A 20,577-nucleotide genomic window follows, 5' to 3' on the forward strand; every position below is an offset into this window, starting at 1 on the left:
TAAATCTTTTTTCAAACCAGACTCATGCAACCCCTCCCTTACCTATTTCCATTGGGATGTAATGCATTCTGAGACTGCACCCACCCACTTTGAAAAGCAGAGGGGAATCAAGTTCCATATTCTAGCACTTCCCCAATAGAAGTGGTTGAAGGATTCTGTAAGCCAGCCTATTGTGTGTTGGCAAATTGTTCTGATAATCAACGATCACGACAAACTGATCTCTGGTAAATGTGTTAACACCCCCTCCCCCCCAAAAAATACTGTAATTTTTTGGAAGTTCAAATAGTACATCTTTGTTACATAATCCCAACTGCATGAGTTCATATTCCCCATATACTACATTTTGTTTCATGAGTTCTTGCCAAATTGTAGTATTTGGGGAAAATTCTTTCAGTAAAGAAATGAAAAAAACCCACAAACCAATTTCAGTGTCTATTTTATGGTCATGAACAAAAAAAAAAAAAACTTAATTAAAGGGGTTGTTCACTTTCTAACACTTTATTCAGTTATTCAGACTTTCTTCAATGACTTTCTATTTGTGACCTTTCTTCTAATATTGAAGTTGAATGTTTCATTTTTCACCTTCTTATGTCTCTCTAAAGCACCTCTGGGAGGGGGTGTCACAGACTAACTTTTTTATATGGATACATATAGTTGATACATTTCTAATCTTTGTCCCCGCTTAGCTGAATCCCTGGTTTTCATTAAAAGGCAGCTGTTAGAATTGATACAATAGTTGCTAATATTGTACAGATGCTGCTGAGAAATAGATCAACTCGTTTAGCAAATTGTAACGGATCACTGAGCTGCCAGACAAACACCATAGACCAAATCCAAATTTAAACTTCAATTTTGGAAAAATGATGAAAAGCAACTGAAAAAAAGTTTTTATTTCACGTAAATCTGAAAACTGAAAAAAGTGTTTGAATGGTGATCAACTCTTCTAATGGTACGATTGAAACACCCTGCCACCCCAAAAAAAAAAAAAAAAATGTTCAGGATCATCATGGGAACTAGCAAGGCCTGTTCCACTTTGATACTAATTTGCTGCAATTAGCAGGGATGTTCCATAATTGTAAGTGTATGTCTGCACAAAATAAAGAATGCAGAATCATTCTCAGTTACAACAGACAGTAAGGTTTGTTTGCCTACTGAACTTTTTTGTGCAGCCATCATCCATTTTTTTTGCTTATTTTTAAAAAACACCAGGAAATGTAAGATGAGGTGTAAACCTAAAAAAAAGGGCTAATACTATATAAACAGTTCCTGAGACTATTTATATTATTTACAGCTGTTAACATTTTCCTTATTAAGCAAATAGTTTGCTCATATGGAGTAAAAATGTTGTTGCCCTTTTTCCAAGTTAACACAGCTTTGCACATTCCCCCCACGGTGTCATGGGGCTGTTACCATCTTGAAATATCAAGAGCAAGTGCAGTTAGAGGTGCCATTTGTAAGCTGGAGAATTTTGCAAAGAAACATTGCTGCATTTATATTTAATAAAAGGGCATGTTTATTGTGTTTACAAACAAGTTTCAAAAACAAAAAAAAAGAAAACCATGTAGAACTGTACTACTTTCTAGTAGTAACTTTTGTTTCAAAATGCCAACAGCCCTCATGCTGTATGAAGGTCACCTAAAGATTTAATAGAAAATCAACACGGTTCCACTCACAGTTCACCAAGACAAATCTAAAACTAACATGTTTAGACAAACAGAAAAAAAGGACTACATTTTTTGATGAATTTCGATTTTATATATTTTGACGGAGATAGCAAAAGGATTTCAAGCAAGATCCGTCACACATTAATGTCCTGCATAACACAATATTCTTTCGAGCTTTGAAACAGTTATCATTTCCTTAACATTAAAAAAAAAAAAAAACCTGTAATTTGAAAACCATTAAGTAGTAAATTTTGTTTTAAAGAAACTAAGGGAGAGAGGCCGTGATTTTCATCAGAACACCGCAGCTTAACTTGTGCAAAGCATTAGTGTTCTCTATTTGGCTATCAGTCTTAGCAATGTTATCTACAATATTTAACAAGGAAATCGCAGGCAAAAAAAATGTTGAACATTTTCAACAGAAACACCCCTTTTTTTGTGAAAATACAGCAGTGTTGATGGGGGTGTTTATTTTCTGTCTTTCTTCATACATAAAGAAGCTTCCCTTCAATAAACAGGAACAAAAATATCTATAAACCTTGTAAACAGATCTGTATCATTTATAACATAAATAATCAAATCAACGACCCGGGGCCCAAAAAGAAAAGAAAAAAAAGGGGGGGGGAGGGGACGAGGACCAATGTAATCTAGAATGTTGCTAACACACTGTCCAGGGGAATCATCGGTACATGTACATGATGTTCTGCAGGTCACTTTTTTTGAGTTAAGTTTTATCAGTGTCCACCCCATATCCCTTTTCCCTCCCGAGAAAAGCACCCTCAGTCTGGCAGAATGCATTTTTTAAAAAAATAAATCTACATTCATACAAGTGTGTCTTCATTTGAAGTCCAAAGCAGGAGTTCTCTCCTGCACCCCACAATGTGTGAAAGGACCCAGTTTCATTTTGTTTCTTTGCAAATCAGCTAGTATATCAACATTCATCTTACAATCAGAGTGATGTCTCCAGACTATGTAGTGGACTGCCTGGGGCTGAAGAGGTAGCTGATTTGTTCGGTTCTATAATAAGGTGTATTCCACTGTCAAGAGCATTGTTATTTTTATTGGGAGAGGGTGGAGGAGTTGAGTGTCGTTTTGTTGGAGCGTCATCTTCAGCATCTGTATCGTCGATGAGTGGAATATGAGGCTCGGAATCTTCTATTCTAAACTCTGGGTGAGTCATGAAATTGTGGATTGAGCTTCTCGACTCCGGCTTTTCCAAACCTTCGTACAATGAACTACGAAATGCATTCACCACTCGAATCTGTATGGATCAGAAAGCATACGACAAAGAGGAGAGAAAGATAAAAAAAAAGTTAGCAAGTGAATAAATAAACGCAGTCATATGGTTCATTCATGAATCTGAATTCACAAACACTAAAACAATGAATTAACTGTGCAGAATGCAGCAGACTTGCAATAAACTGAAACAAAACAAGTATTTTAGTCGATCAGTTTCATAACAGTAATATGGCACCGACATGCTGCTGTGTATATTTAGTGCAGATGCAATAGTATTTAGTTCAAAGATCACAGATTATGTTAAGAAATATATGGCACTGCAATGTTTTTGTAATATCTTGAGGAAAAAACTTGCTATTATTTTTCAGAAATACACAGGTAACAAAAATATATATATAAAAAAAAAAAAAGCACAACAGGTAAACCAATTCTCATGCCAGGAATTAGGATACCATTTACTATGGAGAAGCCAAGCATATTTAAGCTGAATGACACAATGAACTGATAGCTGCAGTCATGCACAATACATGGGGGAAACCTGTGGAAAATACCTCAGAATGCAAATATTCGAGTATATACCAAACCATGCAGAAAAACTGCATTTCCTCTTGTGCCACAGTCAAACAAAGGCTGGAGGCTTACGGAAAATGCTTTTTGTCAAACGGCTGTGAAATCACCACGTATTATCCAAAGAAGGATTTAGCTTAACGTCAGTTATGTACAATGATCGCAGACTATGCAAATCAACAGGTACAAGTCTGAATTAAGACAATGGTTGTTAAACCATGTATCAACTACTGTGACACATGAATACATTCAATTCTATTCGAACACTGCACATTAGCACGATAGAAATCAATGTCCTCTGTAACTGCTCAAGCAAAGTCATTGAGAGCTATCAAAAGGAAAGGTCACGAGAATGTCAATAAGTGACATTTAACCAATAACCTGACTCAGATCCAATCTGGTGGTAAATGAATGGCCTTTGGGTGCATCTCATCAAAAAGGCAGTTGTGTATAATCACCTCATCAGGAAAAAATTGAAGTTTAAATTCTTTTTACAAATCAGTAAAATACACATTTTACCTACACAGTACCGGGTTTCTCTGCATACCACTCATGAAAACACAAAGTCCGATCTAAGGACTAGAGAGTTAAAACTAGATCATCCTCTGCTTCATTCTTCACTTAGATTCGAGTTGTACAGGAGGAAGGAAACAGTGATGGTTTCATTTATAAACCAGGTTCTATTTAAGATGTGCAGCTAGGTTTGCCACCTGGCCGGTATTTTACCGGCGTGGCCAATAAAAATGATGGTTGATCCCAATGTTATTAATAGGGAAAAAAGATAAATATATAGGAAGGCCTGTATTTTTTCCAGATAAGTTGGCAACCGAATTGTGATGCACAGAGAATTGTGTAAATCCACATTATTTAACGACCACCTTCCTCTTTGTGGGAGTTTTTTTTTTTTTTTTTTTTTTTTTTTTTTAACACTGCACATACATGTTCATATTATAGGGAAAGTTGTTTACCCATATAGATGCATTGTTTACAAACACACATATTTCTTTTACAAACAATAATTGCAGTAGCAACCAGGTCATTGCTTTCTAACTAGTGGCTTATTGGGTGGTAACTGCAGGGTTGCCAATTTTTCTCAGCTTTAGCATAGGGCCAGACTATGTGGATGTGGACCTGCTGTTCTGCTCTCAATATGCCTGCACCTGAATACATTGCCTCGGCTCAGGGAACAGACAGTTTCTTCCTAATGTAACCCTTTCCTTCCAATAATGTAAATTATGCAATTTCTTCCAAATGTAACCCTTTCCTTCTAATAATGCAGGCTATGCTGCTTGTAAATAAGTTAGAGTACTGGAGATATAATTCTACATATCTGGGTTATATGTAAATCAGTGGTATAAAAAAAAAAAAAAAAAAAAGTGCTGTCCCAAAATCTTCCTGCAAACTGCTGTGGAAATGGTTAAACTTACTTGCTTAGTGTAAATAGGTAGAATAGTAAAATACACATCAAAATAATTGTTGGCTGCATTTTTCAAGTCATAACGAACATGCAAATTGGCAGACCTGAGGAGTATTTATTATACAATGGCAAGTATGTGATATTTAAAGGAGAAGGAAAGGTTAAAATGAAGTAAGCTTGATCAGAATGGTCTATATAAATACACCATAAAACCCTCAAAGTAATAATGCTCGGAGTCCTCAGTTAAAAGAAACACAGCATTTCTTTCCTTCTATTGTGTATACATGGACTTCTGTATCAGACTTCCTTCTTTCAGATTAAAACCTCCAGGACAGGGCTTGAGCATGTTCAGTTTGTTCCTCTCTCTCCCTCCCTCCTCCAATCTGAGGCCAGGACTATGAGTTATCAGGGAGAGACTCAGGCAGGAAGTGATGTCACACCAAGCTAATATGGCAGCTGCTATCCTAAACAAACAGAGAGAGCTTCTAGAGCGGTTTACTCAAGTATGATATAGTGTTCTAGCATGCACCATTGTGGCTGATCTATTGCCAAAAAACTGCCTCAGTAGTATTCCTTCTTCTTCAACATGCCATCTTGTACTCAGGCAGCATTAATTACCACATCTTGCGGTAAATAATGGATTGTCCAGTAGAAAAGTTGAAGCACAAATGTTCAGAAACAGGGAATTTCTGCCTTTGTTGAAAAGTGTTAATATAAAATCAGTTTCCCTCTTTACAAGTTTTCTTAACTTAACTTTTTCTTTTGAATGGTACCCATCATACGGAAGTTGCTAATGGAGCCTGCACTACAGTTCAGGAAACAATACTATTTTGCCCAAAAATGCTTGTAGTGTGCACTATGCCACCTGTACTGGAAGGGAACGCCTGGTGTGGGGGGTTATAATTGGTGACACCATAAAGTTCCAACATGGCCACTCACACTAGGAGCTGCATACTGGTGTGGATGGCATAGCGTATTTTTGGGGCAAAATAGTATTGTTTCCGCCAAAGAAGTGTGGTAAACAGTTTTCCTATGATAGGTGCTCTTTAATGTCATTAAGTACTACATGTGGGTAGGGATGCATCAGATCCAGAATTTGGTTCGGGGCTCCCAGAATTTTTTGCAGGATTTGAATTTGAATTCCTAGGTTTGGATTTCATTTGGCTAAACACCTGGAATTTTAGAGGTTGGGGGATAAAAAAACAAAAACAAAAAAAAAAAAAAAAACTTGTGCAACTTTTTCCTCAAACACTAGCTTATTGTACAAAAAAAAGCGTCAGAATATTCCCATACGTTCTTTCTCATGAAAATCATAATGTTCCATTAATTATAACGAGACTAAAAAAACATGAATGTTTTAATGAACTGGGAACATAAAAGTCATTACAGACTATTCCCACGGACTTATATTGAACCTCGCCAGCATTTACTTTTCAGGTTACTATTCTTGGGTATTTTCCTTAATTAAATACAGACTATTTGAGTTTCTGAAGAATATTCTCAAGTATATACATTTGTGTTCTTTTACTGCATTTTCCCTCGAATCATGAAAATAATGCAAGCTTGAATTTTGACAAGTCAGTCTCATAAGGTCAAATTCTGGACGACTGAATACAACAAATATTTGTTAATAGAGTTGTTTTTCCACTTCTAACCAAGTGAATTTGCAAATCAGGATTCGGTATACTGCCAATTCTTTTATATGGTGTTTAACTGAATCCAAACATTATAGATATGATACATCCCTAATGTGAGCACTATCATAAGAATACGCAGGCATGTGCATTTTTGTCAAACGTAAGACTATATAAAACTTGAATTATATAATTGATGCTGAAATCAAAAGTTATTAGCCTGAAAAATGTAAAAGTACAGTGTTAACACATCATTGCATTTTTTAATAATCTGGAAACCTAAGGAAGAAAACATTTATTTAAAAGACAGTCTTCAATTATAAGCAGGCATTGTGATCAGACCTTTATACCACATTTGCATTGCTGTTTTTATCCACCAAAAAGGGAAACTGCTAATACAAGAATATAACACTAAATAAGAACTAATAGATAAGAGCAAGTGTGTAAGATTAGCAACAGGCCTTGAAATTCATGTATGTTTTCCAAATCTGCTAACAAGCACAACTATCATCCATGCAGCATGTTCCCCTCAGAAGGGGAATGGTTTGGGGATTCTTTATTTCTCTATACTAGACTATAGAAACTAAAAACCTCCTTATTAACAGAGATTGGTGCCCCCAAACAATTGGCAAGTCAGAAAGTGGTCCATGTGAATATTTTTGTATGAACATATCACATTCCAGCAGTATAGCAGTGGATCAGAAGTTTCAGTGGTAGTTGCAGCTGGCAATATGTTTACTGCTATACCTGTCTAAAAAAACCTTGAAACAATTCCTATGAGTGGCATAAAATGCATCTCAGAGTAGTTGGTTTCACATGTTCTCATCAGACTGGAATCCTGTTTACTGGAATCAAAGTGCCCAGGATAAAATGTTATTAAGGCATTTCTTTTTTGTACAAATTTGCAAACATACAGAGTTATTTATTAAAGTCTGAATGCCAAAAACTCAAAAAATTCAAGTTTTTTTTACAATAAAGTCTGAATTTTTAGTGAGAAAAAACCTTGAATTTGTCGTGATTTATTATAACCCGAGGATGGAGAAAGTCTGAATCTGAAAATCTCAGACCTGCCGAGGTTGTATATAAGTCAATAGGAGAAGTTCCTGCGATGGGTTTCGTGCGATAATCCGAAGATTTCGCGGTTTTTGGGCAAAAGTTTTCGGGTGGAAAATACAAAAAATTTGTATGATTCGAATTTTGCATGATTTTTTTTTGAGTTTTTTCCCGCTCAGGAATTTTTTTTTTTTAAAATGTATTGTTAAATAAGGGGAAATACTTGAAGATTTCATAGTTTTCGGGCAAAAATCCGAATAAAGACTGAAAACCTGTAAAATTGATACGATTCTAATTTTCGTACTATCTTTAATAGTTTTTTCCTCAACACTGGAATTTTTCAAGAAAATGTATTGATAAATAAGGGGAAATAATCCGTGTGGATTTAGTCAGAATATATTTCAGAAAATAATGAGATAAATTCGGATTTTGATAAATAACCCCCATAGTGTATTAAGTTCTAATGGCAAAGTCACAGACATTTGATGGAAGGACAACCACTTGCTGGAGTATTGGAGCGTTTTGCTATAAAAAATAAATAAGAGTGAAATTCAGCTCTCTCTTTCTAGCAATAGTTTCCCTGAAGTGAATTTGGTTCTCCTTGAGGGGACCTCTGCAACACTCACAGGCTTTTGGATAAGCTGAAACATTATGTAAATTCTTTGCAGTCCCAATTTATTTGCATGCTCTCAAGTAACCAGGTGTACTACATAAGCTACCAGAACAAAGCAAGGACATAGAGATGACATAGGGAAGGTAAAGGAATTGGAAAGGATATTTCTCTGCTCCGCACTAATAAGAATATGATTAAAGTTTATGTCAGGATGTAAATGTGACCATAAGATGGGTAAAGACAACTAAAACCAATGGCAATATAAAACTTACAGTCCAGAATTCAGTTTGACTAAACAACATCCTAGTACTTTAAAGATAGTTCAAAACATGATATTTCTATGGTTCTCTAGAGACTGACTGTAAAATATTTAATTGATACTTTTGGTGGCTGCCTACATTTAGGATAGAAACATGTAACCGGAGACATATAAACTAAAATATTTCCAAAGCTAAACATCATGCCTTCTGCATTAAAAAATAGGGTATATACTCGAAAATTTACAGCAGCACAACCACCTTTCAAATATATACATAAACGCAGCAGTATACTTAGAAATAAAGCGTGCAGGGTTGCAGACATTTTTCAGAACTTGCATTTGCTACCATTCCAACCAGTTCAATAGCCTTCTATGGAAAAGAAATATATAAACAACACAGGACATTTTATCCTTGTGAAGGGGAAGCTTTATGAGCAGCCTGAACAATGAGATTGATTACCGAGGAAAAAATGAGAAACGTTAGGTATGTGAATTAGGATGTGTTAATTTCATGCACTTAGGAACACACACTCACACCCCACAGTAGTAGAAGCAGTAGAGGAGGAAAACACTACATGTGTAGGGGTAGAAATATTTGTTACATCATGATGCTGGCTGGCGATGGAGGGTTGCCGCCTTAAAGCCCCCTGAATGGAACTTCCACTCTGGAAAGCATTCACTACATCCATCTGCAAGGAATCAGAGATTGTGACAGCTTGCTCAGCAAGAGAGAGAGAGAACAAGAGAAAGGACCATCCCATCTACAACAAATAAAAAGCAAAGAGAAAAGGCACTTTTATAGAGCAGCTAACAGAAGTTAAACTGATGAAAGCTATGGAGGATTACGTAGCACTTAGAAATTCTCAAGTGTATTGAAGATGCAGGCAGGTAGACATCTCACTCACACCAGTGATCAACGACTAATTAAATCTGACAAAAAGAACTAAAATCCTTATTATAATGCACCCTCAACCCCCTTAACTGAGTCCCTCATTCAAGACCATACCTGAGTTTGAATTCTGTTTAGGCCCCTAAACCACAAGATCTGACCACGACGTAACTCTCTCTCTGCATGATCAATCTCCTCTGCATCTTCAGCAAGTTCCTCTTCAGGAATATCATCCTTTTGTGTTCCGTGTCCTGCTTCTTTAAGGAACTTTAACCGACTAGTTGGAATTGTCGTTACCAGCTAGAAAATGAGCAGAAACGGAGAATAAAATGAATGTCCCTATACAGAGATACATACCTAAGACCTATTTATATAAATAATTATGCAAACAAATGTTAACGTTGAATTATAAAATGTATATCTCGCTCTCGCTCTCTTAAGGCAAATCACCCTTAGCGAGTTCCTTTTACCACAGGGTTTCAAATAGATGTTTGAGCATAATATCCTTGTGCTACAGATGAGTTACAGTTCAGAAAGGTGCTTTTGGTAACTCATTATGAAACACTGCAGGGAGCTAGATGGATATTATAAACTTATCAATGCATAAAAGGTGTTTCTAAGCAAACTGTTCAAAACAGCAGTTTACATTTCTCATAAAGGATTTTTATCTCCTCTCCAACTGATAGTATTGATTTGACATTCTTAACCAATCACGCTGTCTCAACGCTCAATGCTTCTACCTTCTCTAGCATAGCTGCTTGAATGCTGAAAATAGAAGCTACCTGCTATTTTCCATCATACCATAGTATTATTATTATTAACATGTATTTATATAGCGCCAACATATTGCGTAGCACTGTAGTCTCCAAGACTCAAACTATGAAATGAAAAGAGCTCCATGATGCAGCTAGGTAGTGAACTATGCCAAATGTTAAGTTTAGTGTACATAAAAAATGCAACAGCCAAGTTTTCTTCATTGCATAAAGCTTGATAGGTACTTAAATCTGGTCATGTTGCATGCCACTGGCTGTAATTTATATACTTTACTGCAATCTATATACCGGGGTCTGAAAAGGCTTGTGTGCTTCCAACTCTAGCACCTTTGGGTGGTTAGGGTTTAGCAAGAAGTGAAAGAGTCTGCACCTGAGTCTGTGCATTTAAGTATATATATACAATTCCTGGTTTACATTTTTTATCTCTTCACGTTAAACATACTCAATACACAAAACTGCTCTTAACATAGACTTAGAAAAATAAAATCACATTACCTGTCCCCAAAGTAATGTTCCCATTCCCAGGAAAACGGACCATAACCATTGATCTACTGTCAATTCAGTACAACTAAAAGGCTTTCCACCAAACTGAACAATTACAATCTATAAGAAAGAGGAAAAAATGTTACATACGACATTTACACATTGCTGCATACATTTACGAGTTTAGGCTTCATCTGAAGAATTCAGACGTACTTCAGGTGGAAAGAGATAACAGCATGGCATCCCTCCTACTGCTGTGAGCATGTGTGTCTGCATCAAAAGCAGGATCTTTAAGCTACAGAGTTTTCTGCCCCCCTATTCAGTGTAGCTTTGTTTTTCATATCTGGCTGCACTATTCACTTAACCGTCAGATCCAGGAAATTAGATGTGGTGAGAAGAACAATAGTTCCAAATCTTTTAGATTTTGCTGTTAAACGTAATAAAGATACTTCTGCTAAAAATGATATTCAGCCTAAACGTTGTTTTTTATCTTCCTCAGAATGTAATGAAGATCAAAATACATTGCGCAAGCTATAAATATTGATATATCTTACCTGTATAATGAAAGTACCTAACACAATGCTGCAGAAGATGATATTGTTAAATATGCCTTCAAAAACATTCCTTTCCCCATGGATCTTTCTGGCATTTATTTCATTAAACAGCTGCATCAGAACAAATGTATTAAAAACGATGGTATAATGCTGTGAAGGAGGAGCATGAAGAGGAGCATTTCTTCCACTGTCAATGTCAAAAAGTTTTTCGCCTTAGGAAAACAAAAGTTTTCTTTTTTTACTTAGAAGAAATGCACACAAAAGTACATATTCGCACAGTAAACACAAACATAAAAGAAGCATACTTTAATTGTGATATTTAGCAAATTAAATTGCACCAAAGCCGATTTACTTCACTTCACAGCAATTACTGTGCACATTTTGGAAATACATTTTTTTTGTAGAAATATGGCAGATCATAGTTTTCCACATTTCATAGTTTGGTTTATGTTTTATACACAGGTATGGGACCAGTTATCCTGAAACCCGTTATCCAGAAAGCTTCAAATTATGGAAAGGTTGTCTCCCATAGATTCCATTTTATCCAAATAATCCAAATATTCAAAAAATTATTTCCTTTCTCTGTAATAATAAAACAGTAGCTTGTACTTGATCCCAACTTAGATATAATTAATCCTTATTGGAAACAGAACCAGCCTATTGGGTTTATTTAATGTTTATATGATTTTCTATTAGACTTAAGTTTGCAGATCCAAATTAGAGAAAGATCCCTTATCCGGAAAACCTCAGGTCCCGAGTATTCTGGATAACAAGTCCCATACCTGTACTTAATATAAAAAGTTATGTACCGGGCACAGCAACATTTATAAATATCTTTAAGGAATGGAAATTTGTAGATGGCAAAATGTGGAAACCCAAGAAAAATGTCTGATAGATCTGCTTGTAGATTGGTCCGTTTTGCAAATGAAAGCCCCAGTATTAATGCAAAGCACCTACAGGAAGGTTTATTCCATCAAACTAATGGATTCCGGGGTTTTAAGTTCCAGAGAATCTGTGCACCACCCACCATGTCTGCTCCAGCCTATTATTTTCTACAACTGTCTCCAATTACCTCTTCTCCACAAAGTGCATTCGAGTAAATACTCCAAGTAATACCTTATTTTCTAAACTACCTGAGAACACCCCTTCTCCTTACTGAAAGCTAAAGAAGACAAGGTGGTTGGTGCATCGATTCTCTGGAAAGCAGAGGTTTTAGACCCCGTCACTTCAAGATGGAGGCTGGGGTTGAATGACTCAACTGGGGTGTCTGTACGAGTCAGATGCAGACCATCCTAATTTCTTCTCAATCTGAAGAATCATGTAGGTCTGAGGATATCTATTATGCTTAGGGATCTTGTGGCAGCAGGAAGTATTTGGGGTAGAGGAAAGATTTTTATTTTCTGTGGGTTTTTTTTTTTTTATTATTCAGCTATTTGTTCAGTTCAGTTTGTAACTTTGGCAGCTGATTTCTAGGTTCCAACTTAACCATGAAACCAGGCAGTGATTTAAAGAGAAACTGAATGATACAGAGAGGTCCTAAATAGAATGATGAGTAATAAAAAGCAACACAAAGCAACATTTTTTTGAATGCCAGGGTCAGTGACCTCCTTCTGAAAGCTGAAAAGCGGCAGAAGAGAAAGGAAAATAATTGAAACACTATTAAGAATAAAAAATGAAGACCAATTGAAATTTTCTTAAGAATAGGTCATTCTTTAACAAAAAAGTTAACCTGAAGCAAAGAAACAACTCTTTAATATGTAAACGGTACAAAAGAATGACAAACATTTAGCAACACTTACCAGCAAACAAAAGGGTAAAAACTACAACTAGCTGGTAAACTGCGTGGCCCAATATATTTTTCATCATTGTTCGAGAAATAAGAGGTTTATTTCTACCATAAGGTTTCCTTAATAAGAGAGACTCAGTTGGCGGCTCTGTCGCCAGAGCAAGAGATGCAAATGTATCCATAATCAGATTTACCCAAAGCATCTGAACAGCTTTAAGGGGAGAGTCCTGAATAAAAAAAAAAAAAAAACAAACAAAAAAACTAACATTAGACAATTTCTGCTGGTTTGGAAGAAGCTGCTCTAAAATGGTTCTCTACATTTCATTCAACTAGAAATGATAAGGGTGCTGAGCAGGTTTAGTGAACTTGCTATTTCCCTGTTGGTAAAAGGCATCCTTTCAGCAATCAATGACAGCACTTTGGGATGCTAGGTAGTGTGTTTAAAATCATTTACAGGACTACTGATGTGCAGTGCCAATTGAGGTCCTGTGATCTAAAAGCCGACTGGCATGTGAGATGGGATACATCTGCCTTCAGTCTCCCTTGAGATCTACTGAGCTAGCAGGTCAGTGCAATTCTATCAGTAATGCATGTAGTTAATCTTCAGTTAGAAGATTTGTGTTGTATTTAATTACATTGGTAAGAAACCCATGAGTTTGTAACAAACCTAAGGAAAAGCACTGAAAAAGGGGATTGGTATTACGAATGAAAACATTGTTGAAGTACAATTAAATACTAGATCAGTAAATATCTACCAGTAAATATCTACCTCTATATATTAAAAAGGAACAAATCCACCCTATCCATTTCTAAGCAGTACTACCATGAACAGGCCCCCACCCCTTCCAGAAACACATCTTGGCAATTGTAACAGGATTGGCAGCCTTTAGGTCTTGGTGCCAAGGTCAGCTTTCCATGTGGGTGCTTCCATTCAGCAGCCAATTCCAGGGAGCCTGGCGTACAGGCTAGATTCTATTGATATTCTGTGCAACGCAGCAAACTATTTTGTGTTAAAAACATGCAAAATGTCAGTGGAATAATTTGGTCAAAATGCAATTACATTTGCGACTAACACAGTAGGGTTTATAATGACCTGTGTATGTACTGGGAAGCCTGATGGTGGCAGCATTGTGTTTAGAATGCCACTATTTAATAGAGGTGGGGAAATTTCAGGGTAAAACAAGGAAGTCAAATGTACAAATGTCCTTCGATATAGAGGTTTGTTTCACACATACATTTCGCTACTGTTTGTAATATATATTTTCAGCAGTGTTTGGTAAAAAGAAATTTTAAAAAAAGTGTTTGGAAAACGATCCAAAAATGAAACCGTAAAAAGAAAACAAAGATATTAAAGGGCCTATGCAAAGTACATACAATGGGTTCAGAGAGCCCTGTTTTTGCATTGCCTCACAGGTTGCTCCGTGAAATGCTTGTTGTCTGGAGTGCAAAGAGCTGCACAGCACTCCAAATGTAGCACTTCCTTCTTTCAGAAATACTTAATTCAGAGGGAAAGCAGTGTGCAGCACGTGGATGTTGCCCGCAAAATGTGAAGGAAAGCCCAGGGGTGTGCTTGCACTTGACAGTATTGTGCTATTACCATGTGCCTGGTCTAAATGTGCTAAATGATCTGTCCAATGTACAGCCTGATCTTGCAATTGCATCTGGGGAAAATTACTGTTCAAACAAATACAAAAAGAACTGTTTTAAAACCAAACAGCCCTTTAACCCAAATACAAACTTTTTTCACCTGCATACTACTTTTTTGCCGCCACATGTTTAATTTCAGCATTTACCTAAGCAGCTAAATAAGTGACTTAACCTACCTGTGTAATGCAGGCTCCTGTAAAAGCTACAATGACAGCAACCACATTGACAGTAAGCTGAAACTGAAGAAATTTTGAGATACTGTCATAGACGTTCCTTCCCCACATCACTGCTTTCACAATGCTACTAAAGTTGTCGTCAGTTAGAATGATATCAGACGCTTCTTTTGCAACATCTGTTCCAGCAATACCCTGTAAAAGGAAATGGACAATAAAAAATTGAAAACAACACGTACAATAATATTGCTTAGATTTCAAATACTGAGCACCGCTCCCTCCTAAGTTGTATTTTTTAAGCGATCTATATGTTTGTACTCCCTTCTATTGCACAGTGATGCGGAATATGTATTGGCTTAATAAATACATAATAATGCAAATTTGTTTAACCCTTTAACACATATAAATTTGCAAATCACACTTATCTCCTTAGCCCCCTTCCCCCAATAGGTGGCTTTCCAGGAAGGGGCTTATAACTATATACTACATAACACCGTTATTTAAACACAAATAAGATTTTTTAATTCACATGGATTAAATGTTGTGATCCCTTTGCAGAAGGAAAAACACCACCATGCAGCAAAATAGTTAAAACGTAACTAAACTGCAGTTTCATGCAAAATAAATACAAACTAGGAAAAGAGCTGCTCACTTGCTATACAATGATCACCTGGAAACTGATACTGTGCAACACAATTCTGAAGCTGAAATGACATCTCGTGTTTGATAACATCACTTAAAAAAAAAAACCCATGTTGAACTTCCCTGTGCTGTTAAAGGCAAAGGAAATGCATTAACAGGTATGAGATCTGTTATCCAGAATGCCCGGGACCTGTGGTTTTCTGGATAAGGGATTTTTCCATCATTTGGATCTTCATACCTTAAGTCTACTAGAGAAATATTTAAACATAAATAGACTGGTTTTGTTTCCAATAAAGGATTAATTATATCTTAGTTTGGTTAAAGTACAAAGCGCTGAGTATTACAGAGAAAATGGAAATCATTTTTTTTAAATGTGGATTATTTGGATAAAATGCAGTCTATAGGAGACTGTATTTCCATAATTGGGAGCTTTTTGGTTAACGGATCCCATGCCTGTACTGGAGTTACCACTACTGAACTGGCTGTGTTAACTGGCAAGTATTTTCTCCATACACACTACACTACCACTGCACCAGCAACCTGAAATGTTCGGATCTCCTAACTCTAAGACGGCACTATTTTAGATTCCTGGTGTTGTGGTGGATCGCTCCATGCTCAGCTCCATTGATCTTAATTCTCATCTGATCATGTATAACATACATATACCACAGATGATGATAATTAACTAGTAGCATAGGTTTGACATAAGAACAACACCAACATTGCCCCAACAGGACTTTCTCCTGGATTATGCATACATTATTTTTAAAAGTTATTGTCAAACAGGGTTCATAGTAATTAATTTGTATATTCTATTAACATATTTCAATTAACATTGAAAAATGATCATGTCTAAGGACCATGGCATGTGTATGAGATCAGGTGAAATAAGGGACACCTTAACAATTCACTTGATTATAAAAAATACTTGAACAAAATAAAAAAAAACAAACAAAAGTTATTCTGATTTCTAGAATTTTTTAAATTTATATTTTCTTGCATTTTACACCATTTTTTTTCTGGTCCCTTGAAAAAATTAAAACTGGGATTCTACTGTATAATGAAATCTGTAACGCCACATGCTGGTGAGTTTTCTGACAGTACGGTCAGGGAGAACACATTCAGAAGTAAAACCGAGAACTCTTGACGTTGCTCCAATGTTCTTTTTTACTGTGTGCTACACCAGAATGAACATTAAATATGCTTAAGTAAATATACGATATATACATAAATACTAATATAGTACATAATTCTTATTATAAAGAAAAATACCTGTGAAAACAATTATAGAATTTCTTTCACATGTAGGCAAATACTATATACAAAAACAAAAAAAAAAAAACACCAGCAAAAGTTTACCATAGCAAAGCCAACATCTGCTTTCTTCAGTGCAGGGCCATCATTTGTCCCATCTCCAGTCACAGCTACTACTTGCCTTTGCTCACAAACTGTACTGTCAATGATACCTGAAGATAAAAAGCAAGTGTTGAAAAAAAGAACGGAAGCCCACAACCGTCTTCTTCAACCCTCCTAGTGGCTTTCAAAACTTATAATGCAATATTGCAATATGATGCCGATTCATCTGAAGGTAAGCATTTGGTAGAATAATACACCATGGCTTTATCTTCCACATATATTCTCTTAAATACAGTTTAGATTCTGGCTGCTGTCATGCCAAAAATAATGCTTGCACACAATGCAAATGAAAAACAGGGTACTGGTCATTGCTGAAACTATCATTAAACAATATTTTTTCTGGATACATACAAAATCCATCTGTAGATGACTGCATCCAAATGACATTGTATCTTACTGTGGAAAATATTAGAATTAGATTGTGAACCCAAAATTCATGCCAACAGGGTCGGTTCTTATTTTTGGAAAAATCCTCTAATTGCAGTAATTTAACTATTAAAAATTCTTTCCTGAGGCCTCACATATTTACTTGTAAGTACACAATTCAGTCACTAACACAATGGTTGTTGCACACAGGCCATTTTTATTCCCTATACTTGAAGATCAGCCCACACTGACACCAATGTATAGTGCTGCGAGTTGTCGTGAATAAGCAGCTGTCAGTCAAAAACATGTACTGCTAGTTATGTGCAGTTGCTAGTAGGCATATTCAGCATCACCACTACCAGTAGCATTAGCCAAAACTCCCTTTGTCTGCCAAAGCAATGACACAGAGCTACACAGCTCCATTTTCACTTCTCATCACAAGCTGCCAACATTTTCTTTCTATTTTATGATTCAAAGTAAGATTTTTTGCTCTTTTGTAATAAAAACAATCTAGAAAAAAAATATGGTTGACCGTTTAATACCTAACTGCTGCACTTGTAACACAATATGTTCTTACCTTTAACCAGTGTATGTTTATCAGTAGGAGAAGATCTAGCAAGAACTCGAAGTTTAGGCCAAATTTTGTCTATTCGTTCTTGTTCAATCTGTCGCACAATAAAGAAAGTCAAGAAACACAGCCTACAATGAGATTTATAGATTCAACAGCAGAACACAAGGATAGGTACCTCTCCTTTTTCGTTTCGTATTCGCCTGTTAAATTCTTTGCCTTCTACACAAATGAAATCTTCGCCTGGATTCAGAATGCCGCACTTTGTTGCAATAGCACGGGCTGTATTTATGTTATCCCCTGTAACCATCCGTACAGTTATACCAGCACGTTGACATTTTCTAATTGCATCTGGCACCTGGAAAAAAATTGCCAAGAATGTTCATCACTGTCCATACTGGATCAATTAAGAACATTCTGATAATTATGCCATTGGTTATGATCAAGAAATGTACAACAGAATTTTAGTTTAAAACAACTCCCTTCTTAAAAATCTTAGCACAGTAATTGACTATGTGCACCAAAGCCATAAGATGTAATGCGAACTATATTTATACACCACTCACGTTAATATACCCTATCCATATAAAACATACAAAGCACAGTATTTGGAGGGTACATTTGGCAAAAAATCAATAGGGAGTGTATGCAGAGTACAGTACATTAACGCTGTGCTTAAATATTATAAATACATTATTCGTTTAAAACAGAAGAAAAGTGGCAGGTTTACTGCAATGAAAAATTTTGGAACAAATGGCAGTATGAACAAGTGGTTGTCGACAACCACTCACCGCGTTAGTTTTAGGGATATAACAGGGTTCTGCCGTTGAGCTAAACACACATTCAAACTGCAGTGGATGCTTTATTATTATTCACAATTAGATTAAACTATTTTGTTCTTAGTTTTTATTTAAATGGCTTATGATTGCGGATCCACAATACATGTGTCCTTTCTCTTAAAACAAAATAACCATGCGGTTTGCTAGCAGTGCATTGCAAGGTACTAACTCATTCTGGAATCAACCAGTTAGAAGCAGGGGTAAACCCGAACATTTTGTAAGGAACATTTTGTAATTATGCATGCAGCTTGTCTGTACACTGGTAATTTAATTGTCTACCTCACAAGGCCCAGACATGGAGTCACTTCAATTTCGCTGTTTGCCCTATTTAGGTCAAGAAACCATACACAAATTAAAGAATGGGCTTAAAGTATGTTTAGTATAAGCCAATTCATTTTGATCAAGTTATTGCTAATCTATAAGAGCACTTTACCAGCGGACATGCATTGATATGCACTTTAGTTATTTACTTACTTCTGGTCTGACTGGATCTTCTATTCCTACAACGGCAATACAGGTGAGGCCAGTAAGAATATCATTTTCATTTTCCCAGTCAGGCTCGTACTCTCCAACAGGAAAATCCCGATATGCCAAACATATTGTCCGCAGCCCTTCTGAAGCCATAGGTTCAATAACCTGTTTAACCATATCATCTCGGTCTCTTGGCCTAAATATTTTGGCTTCACCTTTTAAATCTATTAATTTGTAGCACCTAAAAGAAAACAAAGGATAAAATATGATTTATTCAGAAAGCACATCTTACAGACTTATTAATATTTATCATATGGCACTTAATCTCTGCATATTTATAATAATGCTTATACTCTCTGTGTGTACTTTTCTAGATTAAAATGATAAAACTGTACAATGCTGCTTATACAAGTATGGGACCCGTTATCTAGAATGCTTAGGACATAGGGTTTTTCAGATGAGGGGTCTTTGTGTAATTTTAATCTCTATACCTTAAATCAATTAAATAATAATTGAAACATTAAGTAAACCCAATACCACTGTTTTGCCTTCACTAAGACTTAATTATATTTTAGGATTGAGTACAAGGTTTCGTTTATTATTACAGATAAAAAGAAATTAATCTTTAAAAAAAAACTGAATTATTTGACTAAAATGTAGTCTATAGGATATGAACTTCCTGTAATTCTGAGCTTTCTGCATAATGGGTTTCCAGATAATGGGTCCTATGCCTATTATGAAGAATGTTAGGGACCTGGGGTTTTCCAGATAACAGATCTTTCCAGAATTTGGATCTTCATAACTACTTCATAGTCTACTAGAGTTCTATTTAAACATAAATTAACCCAATAGTCTGGTTTTGCTTCCAGTAAGGATTAATTATATCTTTGTATAGATCAGGTACAAGGAACTACTTTATGATTACAGTGAAAAATCATTTAAAAAAATGTGGATTATTTGGATAAAATGGAGTCGTCGATTTTTGGCTAACTGGGATAATAGATCCCATACCTGTACTACTTTTGATATATTAAAAAAAGGTATTCATACATACATTTGCAGTAATGAGAAGTATAAACTTTTGAAATCTTCTTTTTGTATTACAGTTAAAATAAAAAAAAACATTATTTAAAAACAAAAAACAATTTCAAAACTATTGCTTCAAATTAGTAAACTATTTGGCTTCTAAACATTCAGTCAGTGCAGAATTAATCAGATTTTTTAAAAATATTAACCTAATGCTAGGTCTTTTATAGGCGTCTTATAAAAATTGATCAAGTTCTTTGCTGCCACTAAACTCTGAGGGGAACTGTCCCTGAAGGGGGAGGGGGTGTAGGGAACAGTCACTGAATCCTGCATTTTTTTTTAGAAACCCAAAAAACAGAGTGCTGAAAGGGCCAAAATCCCCACAATGGCTTGCACACAAGCTGTTGCCAATAAATACCATGCAAGTCAAAGGAACACTTTTGGACACTATGATGTTGTTGCATCTTTAGGCTACTTAAAAATGTGACTTTCAAAGCACTA

The 20,577-nt window shown here is 35.9% G+C and overlaps 1 protein-coding gene across 8 annotated transcripts in view; it reads right to left on the reverse strand.

The window, feature by feature from the left end:
- Positions 1-1,489: 1,489 nt before the first annotated feature.
- atp2b1.L (ATPase, Ca++ transporting, plasma membrane 1 L homeolog) overlaps positions 1,490-20,577 on the reverse strand; it is a 77,607-nt gene continuing 58,519 nt past the window's right edge. For 6 of the 8 annotated variants that reach the window (XM_041585141.1, XM_041585142.1, XM_041585140.1 and 3 more), the window contains exons 12-22: positions 19,054-19,291; positions 17,919-18,098; positions 17,750-17,837; positions 16,750-16,856; positions 14,752-14,943; positions 12,942-13,155; positions 11,143-11,354; positions 10,601-10,708; positions 9,450-9,632; positions 9,046-9,132; positions 1,490-2,922 (exon numbers count right to left, since the gene is read on the reverse strand). In XM_041585141.1, the coding sequence (XP_041441075.1) occupies positions 2,611-2,922; positions 9,046-9,132; positions 9,450-9,632; positions 10,601-10,708; positions 11,143-11,354; positions 12,942-13,155; positions 14,752-14,943; positions 16,750-16,856; positions 17,750-17,837; positions 17,919-18,098; positions 19,054-19,291 (1,921 nt within the window). In that variant the 3' untranslated portion in view covers positions 1,490-2,610. 8 annotated transcript variants of the gene reach the window in all.

This window comes from Xenopus laevis, chromosome 3L (genome assembly GCF_017654675.1).
Source record: "Xenopus laevis strain J_2021 chromosome 3L, Xenopus_laevis_v10.1, whole genome shotgun sequence".
In the NCBI taxonomy this organism is placed as follows: domain Eukaryota; kingdom Metazoa; phylum Chordata; class Amphibia; order Anura; family Pipidae; genus Xenopus; species Xenopus laevis.